Source organism: Seriola lalandi, unplaced genomic scaffold, assembly GCF_002814215.2.
Source record: "Seriola lalandi dorsalis isolate HSWRI2012SDOR001 ecotype SW California unplaced genomic scaffold, Sedor1 jcf7180002054474, whole genome shotgun sequence".
Classification (NCBI taxonomy): domain Eukaryota; kingdom Metazoa; phylum Chordata; class Actinopteri; order Carangiformes; family Carangidae; genus Seriola; species Seriola lalandi.
Window position 1 is genome coordinate 2,177,027 of NW_019525027.1, and position 12,660 is coordinate 2,189,686.

General features: G+C 40.1%; 1 protein-coding gene across 2 annotated transcripts in view; it reads right to left on the reverse strand.

Annotated features, from left to right (window-relative positions):
• Window positions 1-215: 215 nt before the first annotated feature.
• mdga1 (MAM domain containing glycosylphosphatidylinositol anchor 1) overlaps window positions 216-12,660 on the reverse strand; it is a 163,897-nt gene continuing 151,452 nt past the window's right edge. Inside the window, exons 17-18 of one of the 2 annotated variants that reach the window (XM_023412004.2) lie at window positions 9,990-10,098; window positions 216-5,002 (exon numbers count right to left, since the gene is read on the reverse strand). In XM_023412004.2, coding sequence (XP_023267772.1) covers window positions 4,917-5,002; window positions 9,990-10,098 — 195 coding nt within the window. In that variant the 3' untranslated portion in view covers window positions 216-4,916. Of the gene's footprint in view, window positions 5,003-9,980; window positions 10,099-12,660 lie in introns of both variants that reach the window. The other variant, XM_023412003.2, reaches the window with a different exon arrangement.

Sequence of the window (12,660 nt, forward strand, 5' to 3'; positions counted from 1 at the left end):
CACTGTTTTCCTAAACCAAATCAACACTGTTTTGAACCTTCTTTTGGGAAACCAGGGCAAGGATCACAGCATTTTGGGGAAAAGATCATGACGGTCTAAACTAAGGCTGTAATACCATAATAAAGTAACATTACAGGGGAGCAGTAGCTGGGAGTGCTACCAGCACTGAAACTGATTGTTTTTCACTATGTCCCACAAAAAGAAAAGAAAATATGAACAAGTGCCTCACTTTATTTATTGTTTCCAGGCAGAATGCTTGATCTATTGCCAGGCAGTTGCTCAGTGTATTGGCAGATTTTACAGTTAAGCAGCGGACAGAGGCCGAGTGAGTCCAAACAGTCTCTTGCAGGTCAATTCTAATCAAGACAGGACACACAGTATACAGTAGGTGGAGGATTAACAGTCACTTTGTCATTACAGTTGTTATTTACCTGCATGGTGGCAGAAATCTGTTTGTAAGTGTGAGTGTGTATGTACTGTATGCTTTTGTGTGTGCGCATATGCAGCTCTACAGGGGCTCGATAAACACATTGACGGAAACAGGAAGCAGCTAGTGGAAACTTCAATACTTTCTAGAAGACTACACTGAGCCGCAGTGTTTCATAGACTTAACTTATGTTAGAGGGTTGCAACTAAAATAGATGAACCTTTCAAATGAAACGTTATAAAACAGACTGAATTTCAGATAGTAAGTAGATTAACTGTGTCACCTGCCTGATAAGAAAAAATCTAACAGCACAGGGCATTTTCATAACTAATTCATATGGTAAACATTTACTTAGTTGTCTTGTCTTTGGTTTGTCTTTATCAAAATCATTTAAAACTGGACATGAAGTCTCAAGTTAAATCGGGAGGCGCCTTCCGTCTACCAGGTGTACAGTCTAAGTGTTTTTTACTTTTGGACAAATCATCACATTCTAATTCTCATCACATTTCTCAGAGTCGATTAATAAGGCCATTATGTTTGCTGGTTAAAAACCAAAGAACTGTACAGGTACTTGGTTCTATTCTATCTAACTGTAGAGGTTTGGTTCTATTTATACATTTCAGATTCATTACATTTCTGGTCATTGAAGTTAAATCCCTCACACTTCTGAATTAATGTCCTAACCGGCAGTTGTGCTACACATCCTGACTGTGCTTAGCTACAGCACTGTATGACGACTAGCATGGTAAAAATGTTTGCTACCAAAGCATGTCACCTAGGACAGATCTTTTTTTCAATGATAAAATCTTTTTATTTCAGTGCTTCTTTAAATTAAATTTTATTAACAGCTGTTATTTTGAAACAAATGAAGCACAAAAATGTTTTTTTTCTACTGAAATAATGAATATCACTTGAATTGTGAGTGAAACTTTCAGCATGTGATTTTATTATGGAAGATATATGCAAACCTCACTTTGGGCTTTCTCGTGATATGACATGACTATTATCAAAATGGTTTATTTTACCATTTACCATCATTAAAATGGTTTATAGCAACAAAAAATGACAGCTGCTTGATTTACATTCTGTTGAAAACAAAGCTTCCCATTTGGATGGTTATCTAAATGGGAATCAAGCACTGCTTATGATGAATGAAAGTTGACTGTGGTGTGCCAGTATGGGAGTATTATTCATGTTGGATTAAAAAAAATGTTGCTTTATCATACAGGAGTAGATGGATACAGTTCCAGTTACTTTCCAACACCGCCATATTGCCATATGTCCCATATTTTAAGCTTGTTGCTTCATCAGTCAACACACTGATAATATTAGAAAAGCTGAGCAATGATTTGAATTAATTGTATTTGCACATGTGTGTTATGCTGTGATATTCTGCTCTCAGGTGGGTGCAATAAAACAGTGTCCTCCCCTTTAGACTTGAGTTGTCATAAAAAGCCAAAACACAACCACAGCATGTGTGTATTTCAGTTTTTCATCTTCAGATTTCCTCAGTGTCTATTCATTTGCAGCTGTCACATGTCCAAATGCAATGACAACAATGGCTTTGTCCCCATTACTTCAGTCATTGAAATATGAGGCAATATGATGCATGATCTGACAGTTAGCATGATGAAATGCCATGCACATCAATGTTTAATGATATTTCTAAATGTATGTAGTATGGGTAACATACTGACCTACAGTGTGCTGCTCTATGATAATGTTATGATACTGTACAACTTAAGCTTATACATAGCACATATAGCCCATTCCCTAAGCCATATGAGCAGGTGGAATGAATATCTAAAAACAAACACATTTTGCTATGGGTGTTTTGGGAGAGTGACAGAAGCATTTTGGAGAGTTTATAAAAAGAAGTTGAAAATATGTTACGTTTAGCCTTTGAGTACTGTATAAGACTGCAAATTGAGGAAGATACATTTACAGGTAAGCATTTCACTCGGCCTCTCTTCCAGAACAGTTTGTGTCAGTCAGGTACAAGGTGCCACCAGGTGCACTCATCAGACCAACACAGCGATAAGATAACATATAGAAAACATTTCTGCAATAATTTGCTTACAGTAGGTTTCAAAGGAATTCCTTTGTTTTTATAATACACTACTGTCTGCGGCGTTTTATTCAGAGTTGTCCAACATGTCTACACATACAGTGACCATCAGTGACAGCTTAACATGGAAATTACCTCCCACAGCAGACTGGGCAAATCAAATAGGCACATCATTTCTGTATTGTTATGTACTATTTATGACTGAACAGTTATTAATACAATCTGTACCAACCACGATAAAGAAAATAAAAACAGACAATAAAACAAAGAAAAAACAAGCGTAATGATAAACTCAACATGACAAGACACAGACAAAAGTACATGAGGTGTTGAAAAGACTGATTCACATGTAACGCACATGGCAATCATCAGCATACACAAGCATATCAGTTACTGAAGCAGTGTGACGGGTGAATGTGGAATTTTCTTGAGACAGGTTGAAACATGATGCAGCAAAATGCAGACACACTATCCTCTGAATGATGTAAATGGCTACAACGGATATTTTGTGAACTGCATGAATGGCGAATACACTGGTAATAATCATTCAGAACTGATAAAAGATGAGAGAAGTAGCCAGTATCATGTATTTTGGATTAAATGTTTTTTTTTTTTCGCAGACTGAACTGCGATCTTAAATGCAATCATAAACTATTGTATATAGATCTATAGATATGAGTATTGCTTAACTTTAACAATCATATCTATGTGATTATGAAAATTGTTTACACTACAGACATTCAACATTAATTAAACAATGACAGAGAATCTGATATGCAAAACACACCTCACACCTGCCAGATACTGACAGTCTTCTCCATCTTTCATTTATAAGTGTATGGGAAATTCATACATGACATTCAATAACCTGTGGAGAAAGAAGCGCTCTCATCTTATATTCAACTGAACTCCAGGCTATTTCCTGTCCTCCCGTAAAACACCACTTTTTCCTTCTTCCTCATTAGAGACATGTCCAGCTATTTTGTTGTGGCTGATAACTCCAGACATCTGAGTCACGATGTCTAGTGACGGGAAGATTATGAAAAGGGAGCAGAAATATGAAAATTGCATCTATGAGCCGTTGGTTTTCCTTCTTTGTCACTCGCAGATGAGACATGTATTTGAGGCAGAGGGTGAGCTGAGAGCCAGACTGTGATGTCATCGAGGAGAACTGAGTGTGTGTGTTCAGTACTGTACTGTTTGTGCGAAGAGAAGTTGAGGTTTCTATCCAGGTGGCTTTGGGTCATCCTCTCATTTCCCTCCACATGCTCAATTCAGGCTCTGGACCACAAAATCATGTTCTCTTCCTCTCATAAATATTAATATAATACTTTATTACCCATTGCCTTTGACCCTTATAACGCCATAAACAAAACAAAACAAGAAAGCAAAATATCAAAAACATTGAGTAGGTCTGACAAATTGCAACATCACATAATAAGTAGAATAAAACCCAAAGGAACAGTAGAGGTTGTATAAACGTTGTGCTTCTTTAATTTCACTTTGTAAAGTCCTCCACTGTCCTAGTTGTGTTTTAGTTTGAACTTTGTTATATTTAATATATATATAGATAAATGTACACGTATAATCCGCACTGAGGTTCGTCTCTTGTGGCAAGCAGAGGGCAAGCAGAGAGGCTACCAGGAGCACCCTTCTTTTTCCCTCTGTTTCTGGTTTGTCCTTTCCTCGCCATTCATTTGTTTATCCATTCATTCATTCATCAGTTTTTTTTTTTGTTGTCATCTGTCTCTTTGTCATTCAGTAGCTCCCATGGTCCCAAAGGTTGGGACAGAAGGGAGACAGTTTCTGTAAAAAAAAAAAAGAAGGATTTTCCCCACTTTCTCTCTATTACTTTCTTCCTGGAATCCCTGTTCCCTCGTTTTATTCCCTCAGGTCCTTTGTCATCTTTGGTAGAGTGTCCGACACTTTGGTGTGTCTCGGGAATCGGGTGGAGGGGCCGTCGAGGATTGCGGTTCGAGGGAGCGGATGTACATGAGAGGGTGCGAGTATGGACGAAGAGGGTTGATAAAGGGCAGGAAAAGGTGACAAAGTGACACGCTGACATGGATAACGTGAGTCTAATCAGATCAATGTTGTTAAGTTCATCTGTCGAAGATCATTAAGTATGTTCACCTTAAATATGGTACGAGTGTCAGTTGGCTATACTGAATGTCTGGGGACGAAATGTTCAAAGAAAGCGGAGGAGGAGAAACTAGTCAACACTTTGTGGCTTTGTTTTACCATCTATCTAGGCAAGATGGATGAAATGGATGCATGAAGGATAGAAAGACGACGAGTGAAGAGGACAGACAGGTAAGTGGAGGGAAGGACAAGGGGAAGGGTGGAGAGAGAAGTAGAAGAGCGCGAGTCAGGGCAGTGTCTGTCAGAGCAGACAGGTGAAGGTGTTGCGGGGAGTGCTCATCATCTGTAGAGTAGCGACAGGAAGCAGGAGAGGCCAAAGGTCAGCCAGCTGGCCAGTGGGAGTGAGTGCGATCCACCGATCAGAACTGTGGAAGCCAAAAAGAAAGCAGATTCTTTATTAGTTTATATATGAAAATAACAGTCGGCCAGCTTGTGGTATATCAGGTATTAAAGCAAAACTCCAAAAGGCACAAGTCCTAGTGATTAAGACACCTGAAGATGAACTCTCCACACGCCTATTTTTGTATTACTTGCCTATAATTAGAGGCACGCTGTGCAATCATGAGGGCTGTTTACATTCCAGCCATCACATGTCAATTAGTCCTTACTCATAATTCATTCTTGTATAAGGTGAGCTTTCATCGCTTACTTATATTTTACATGTGAAATGGTTGATTTTGTTTTACCAGTGGCCATCACAACAAAATTCAAACAGGTTCAAGTTCGAGCATTATTTTATAAAGAACAGGCGAAACTTGACATTACATGAACTGCAGGCTAAGTAGATAACTGTGCATGCATATATTCATTTCTTTGGCCAAAGGCTGTCTTTAAGCCTGAGGCTGAGTGCACAGGTATGTGTAGTGAAAAAAGCCTTTTTGTGTCACAGAGTTTAGAGCTTTCTACTGCCTACCATCATGTGAACAACACCAACCCATGTTATCAATGTCAAACGAAGGAAGGAGTTTGTAGAAAAATGCATTTGAAAGGATGGAGAGGGAGAGAGAGAGACTGAACCAAGAATGAGGGGGTGGATGAGTAAACAAGTAGGAGGAACAGAGAGATTCAGCGCTGATATCCCACACATTATTATGACAGCTTTGAGATTTTAATGAGTAAAGTAAGTTACAAATGATGTTATCATCAGTAGGCTAATACATGATGGGTTGTCTTTCTTGATTTTCTTTCCTGCTGGTTGTTAGTGTTTCTGCACAGTGAGATGATATAGCACACACATCTTTTATGTGGTCATTTCATTGTTCAGAGCCCAACAGTTGCATAGATGAAATTCCCTCAGGCTTCCTTTTTATTCTTCTTGTGTACAAAAACACACTCATTCTCCTCTTTTATATACATACAACCTACGCTTTCTTACACAAATACAGCGACAAATTACACATGCAAGCCGCTCAAGGAGTTTCATAAATAAAAAGAAGGTATTGTATTAAAAAGATCAATATGATTTCATATCAGGGGTCCATCCTCCAGGCAGAAAATCAATATTTATAATAAAGCTTTGATCCATAAATGTAGGGCCCCCCCCCCACCCCCACACACACACATACACTCCCCTTCCTACAGTTTGCAAGCGACAGATTGAAGTGGAACATGGCATTTTGCATCTTTCTGTCCGTCTGTCTCTTTCTATCTTTCCTTTAACCCATCCTACCCCTGCTCTCTCTCTCTTTTGCATTCTTTCATGCTCTCTACACACAGTCTTGCAAAGGAGCAGGGAAGTTTATTTCAAGTGACTGTGCCGCAGTGATACCAGTTTCTATAGATCATACATCTGTCTGTTCTGTCATGGAATTAAATTGGAGTTAAAAAGATAATGAATTACTATGGACATTGTGTGCATGTGTGCGTGTGTGTGTGTGTGTGTCACTCTACAGGCAGTGCACATGGTCATTTCAATCCACTCACATAAATTAGAGCATCTACATCTGCTTATTTGTGAGCTAAACAGAATGAAATTTAGCAGTATAGTCAAACATTTAAAATTCTGACGCAAACTGTCCATGTTAACATCACATCTGCTAAGATACTTCCTGTCTTAAATTTGAGCTATTTATGTGCAAATATTACTCCTGGGATTACTGCTTCACCCATTTAGAAAGTTCCCAGAGCATGATGCGGGGGGTCAAATTGATAGAAGAGCAATAAAGAAAAAAGAGATTTCAGTTTAAGAGTAAAACAGTCAGAGACAAGCTCACCTTCCACCACTTCTTCTCTCCTCCTTCAAATACTTTCAACTGAGCTGGGCACAGCTCTGCAATTTAGTTTAGTTGCACCATACGTGTCACAGGCAATCATCCTTCATTTGTGGAGAACCGCAGGATAATAGTCCCCTGTGCATGCACATAGTTAACCTGAAATAAACGTGTGTGCATGTATGTGTGTGAGAAGGCTTATGCTACAGTTGTCACATGTGTGTGAGTCTGTGAGTATACGCGCATCCATGCATATGTGTATGTCCAAACAAATATAATACGTCTCCACTGAAAACACCTCTGGGTGGATGCAGATGTATGTGTGTCAGTTACTCTGTATGCAGTGTATGTGCGTGTGTGTGAGACACAGATGTGATGTATCAGTTGGGTGATGCTATGCACATACTGTCCCACCACATCCATGTGAGATGTAGGGAGCAGCAAGTTCTCACCGGAGGAGCGCACTCTGGCTCAGACACTTCCTGAATCTCTCTCTCTCTCTCTCACACACACATACACACACACACAAACAGTCATATAATAGTTTGCTGATCAAACCTGCTATTGCTTTTATGTGCTGATTTGCACTTGTGCATTGAAAATCACTATCTCACTCGCCTCATCCATCTAAACTTGTACTGCCACACTGCCACTGTGTTCTGGCGATGGTGGTAAACACCTACTTATACGAAGATCGTCATGACCAAGAACTTTGGATTGGACCCAGATGAACCTGGCACAAAATTACTTGCTAATAAGTCCTGTGTGTCTTGTATTAAGTGTACCTGAAGGTATCCTCTAACTGATTTTGCATGTTCCTCTAAGTCACATTCCTTTTCAATTAATTATACATAAACACGAGTTGAGTTTAGTCCTCCTCTCATCCTCATTTTACCTCGCCAACTCTTTGTGTTTCTTACAGTGGCAAGGACTCTTTAGTTGCCTGCCTGATAATTACCCATCTGTCTGCGCTGTACGTCTCTGCCTGCACAAAACCTGCAGGACACAAAAGCACACACACACACACACACACACACACACACACACACACACACACACACACACACACACACACGCATACACAGTCAGAGAGCTGAAGAGCTTTCCTTCTTCCTGTTTACACTTTCATTCATTATTCACTTCATCCGCCAGTGTCTTTACATGCACATATGTGTGAGATTGCAACACTCATTGCTCATACACATTCATCACACTCATACACATGCGTCTCATTTTGGTAAGTGCAGGTTGCTAATGATTCACGTTCTCATCTTTGCGCTTTTGTGTTGTTTCCATGGCTCCAATGTTGTCCTTGTAGCACGGCATACAGCAGTAAATGTGAACAAAACCATGTTCTCACCACATGTTGCTCCATAGAATCTCCTCATCCTACAAGAACTCGCAGCAGTAAGGTCCCTGCTCTGTTGCTCTACCTTTAGGATTTTTCCTTTTTTCACCATTAGAGGGTTTTCAGGGAGCTTTTCCTCATTTGAATTCAGAGTCTAAGGATAGAGCCTGTCATATGCTGCACTGACCATAAAGCCATTTGAGGCAAATTTGGGATTTGTTTGACTATATAAACAAAACTGACTCAAACTTAAATTGCACTTCAAAACAGTGGACAAATTATGTTACAAACTACATAATTTTTCAAATGTTGAGATACTTTTTAAGTAAAAGTGAGTCTATTATGTTGATCCACATATGTGATTCTTGTTCAGTCACAGTTTCAAAGTGATGGCAGTGTCAAATGAGATACGGTGCCAACTAGCTGTTGTGCATATCAGTAGACAGAGAGAACACAATGAAGGCTATGATTAGAGTTTACTGATGTTTATATGCCTGTGTGTGTGTATTTGTATGCACATCTTGGCTGGCAGAGGGCAGCTCTTACTCTACCTAAGGCAGGTTTTAGTCACATATTCTCTTTCTTCTTTTGGTTCAGGGACCAATCTCTCTCTCTCTCCAACTCATCCCCTCTCTCTCTCTTTCTTACCCCTACACACACACACACACACACACACACACACACACACACACACACACACACACATACACACACACTTTCACTCACTCTCTGACCTTTTCTGTCTCTTGTCTCTTCTCCACACCCATACCCTCTAGGCTATTTGAGTCTCTCTCCACACGCTGACATGGACATGCAATCATACACTGAAACTCACTGTTTTGTCTTTCTGGTTTCACCCTTATAGAGGAAGTGGACCTTCACGAACAGTATTCAGAAGTAACAAATTAGAAATCTGGTATTCTATTCACGGGCTGACAGCTCGGTTTGACTTGTCCTGCAAGTTGCCGTGAGTGTAAAGAAATCATGATCAGTTTATGGAGTGAAAACAACTTTCCCTGTTGGATCCAGCTGTGTTTCTCTATCTTTCACTGTGCAGATATTGCTGTGTTGCACATTCCACTTCACTCATAATCTTTTTTTTCTCTAAATCCTTATCATCGCAAATTTCCTCTCTGTCCTCTCTCTCCCCCCTCTCTAAAGGGTAAATAACAAGCGTTTAAGGATGAAGAGCAGTGCGCAGAGGTATACAGATAATGAAGGGTTGGTTGCTAATATGGAACAGAAGGTGAGAAGAAATAATTAAGTTGGGTGTGGAGGAGGCAGTGGGGTTGTCGCGTGGAAAGTTTGAGGATGACAAGATGAAGGGGAATGCGAAGTAAATGAAACGATGGAGGTGAGCCTTCCAGTTCGCCCCCATGCCAGTGGTGTCCAGTTGTGTACAGCCCCCACACTGACAACATTTTTCTCTCTGTGCCATATTTCCACACTTCCCAAACACTTGAGACGACATTTAGTTCTTTTTCTGTTGTTCCTTTGAAATTCTGTCTACAGTAATTCCCTTCTCTGCTGCTCCTCAATTCATTTATTTTCTGCTGAAATCAATTCATTTCAGCTCAGTTTAAGTCTGTTTCTTGGCAAAGCGCTTTACTGTCACGTCTTCTGAAAACAACAAAACTATCAACATTTTTAGACCTTTAAGAATTATTTTTCCTTCCTTAATTCAGTTCTCTTGAACGTAGACAGACAATGAGTGGGGTGGAAACAGTTAATCCCAGATGATTCTTTGTGTTTACATCTCTCCACTCAAAAAAGAGTCTATCTTACCTGTCTTACCTGCGCTGGCTACAGTGTTCTCCTGTTTGCACTTCCCTAAGGTGATGGACACGTCGTCAATGGCAATATCCCCTTCGAAACTCTGGCCTCGAACTCCTTCAAACACAATCTGTTCAGGGAAGAGACAAAAACACAGATGGATGCTGGGTGAGTACATCTGACAATATCTAAACATTAAGATGAAACATTAGCACTAATCCTTCAGTATTGTAGATATAGAAGCATTAATGTGTCCTTATCCCATAATAATTTGTGGACCCCGCAACAACAAAACTAAACAGGAGACTGATTTGAAAACTTTCCAGACAACGTCTACATTTTAGCCACCAGCCATCTGGTTTTGACTGACAGCCTAATTACCGTGGTGTACCAAGGCACCAAAAGCCCATTGCACCCAGCTAATCAAAAACCAAGTGTATTCTGTCTGGAATATCAGGAGGGAAAAAGCAAACAAACAAGAAAACATTGTTGCTCCACAATAACAACGAAAGCAACACTGTAGCTGTTATTTGCTATAACTGCAGACATTGGTACTTTATAATGTTTAATTTCAAATATGACAGCCCAGGTGCTTGCTGTGTAAATCCTACAGTAATCATGGCTTATTTTATCTGTTTAGGTGGTTTCTAGACACATAAATATATTTTCTCTTACAACTGCCAACTAGCCTTTCAGCAAGGCACTTTACGCTTAGGCTTTTCCAACAGAGCAGGGAGAGTAGCAGGTGAGGCTGATGGAAAAACAACTGCCTGCATTCTACCTTAAAACCATTTCTTTGTACGTACAGAGCGAACAGGTGCATACATCGAGTGGTAAATATGCATGACTGGCTTCACTTTGGAAACCCAGCCCAGAGAGTATTTAACCTAAGAAACAGGCAGAGCAAGGTTGCCATCAATTTGTGTGTAAATATATCAAGCCGCAGCCAGGGTGGATTCAATTAACCCGCAGAAAAGCTTGCCCCGACCCCATATATGGTCTAAGTAAATGAAAGGTGGAGAATGGCGGAGCAAACACCACAGTAACCATCTCTCACTGCCCAGGCATTCCATTACCTGCGTTTTAATCTGCGAGCGTTGTGCTGTTAGCTCCTAACAGCTGTGTCAGTTTGAAGTATCAAAGAGAAATTCATGGGGCAGATACCAATAACCCATTTATTGCCATAGACAAGGAGCAGCATGACTGTGTGCATGTGAAGTAATTTCTCCATTTCACCTCAGCAGTGTAATCATGAAAAGTTCAAGTTCAAGGTGAATAAAGAAACTTAGTGGAAAATGATAATTCTGTAAATCTCCCTCACCTCTGTCTCAGTTACTGTGCTCCTGCTTGAGAATCGCTCAACATTTCTTACCGTGATTCAGTTAAGCTTAAGTCAGCTGATCCCGGTACTGCCCAGCATGTCAGCACACGCTAACTTGCGCATATAGAGCTCGCCCGAACCATTTTTCTTTCTGTTTCTCTCTCCGTGTTTCACTCTCTCCTTCCCTCCAATTCAGCTACATTCAGAAAGGGGAGGGAAACATAAGAGCAGTACCACCTCTTTCCCACTTGCTTTCTAACTTAGTCCCCGAAGGAGAAATCTTCTTTGAAGGAATAAATAAAATAATTAAGAGAACCTTGAAGCTGACTGGACGGTGTGGAGGGAGTAGGAAGATAAGTGCAGCAGCAGCACAGGCTGGATGGGTTTTTTCCCTCGTCTTTTTAAAAGGGTTATTAGATTTTTTTAGGCAGAGGGAAGATGTGAATGAAATTCAGGGACGGTAGAGGGTAATTGGTCAAAAGGACATTCTTATCTAAAACATACAATGCTGTTTATTCACTGTGTGCCTGTGGTTACCATTTTCTTTCATTTATGGGCTTTCTTCCTTAAATTATATTCTTTAATAGAACCAGCCCAGCACACAATACGATCCCTACAGCCAACAACAAACACACATGCATACAAACACACCTGCACTGACACTGGAGTTTTTTGCACGCTTGCCCCTGTACACCTGCGAGCACGAGACACCGGATTGTTGTATAATTAGAGATGATGAGAAAAATAATTGGGAGAGGGAAGCCCAGAGAAACACTGGCCTTGACACAGTACACAGAACAACAGCACAAATAGCCATCTCCTTTAAGTTACATAACAACGCAATCATATTCTCTAAGACTATCAAACAGAACTGCACGGCACAAAGCAATGCAATATCCTGCTCTGCAGCAGAGGATGGCAAAAAAAAAAAAAAAAGATTTCATGTGTTTATTTTTCTGGAAAAGGCTCAGGGAAACAGGCCTGTGCCCTTTCACTTAATGTTCACTGCTGACAGATCGAGCTGAAGTGTGACCTGCCTGTGCCGACAGTGCCTCACACTTAAACATCACTGCTGGGCACTGTGCTGAAGCGTATACACAAGTTTATCTCAAGAGTCTCTCAACCTTGGGAGTGGCAAGGTTGCTTGATATACAGTCATTGAACATTTTCAGACAAGATTTCCATCATTCATATTTGTCAGATATATTTTTAATGAAAAAAAATTAAGTATATAGGATGCAATATTTAATTATTAGGATTATATAAATATAAATAAACGATCTGCGCACTTAAAAGTAGATTACCAACGAACGCTTTTCTAAAACTCTCACGGCAACAGGGACAGGTCTGTAAGTGGTGGGGTCACAGGAT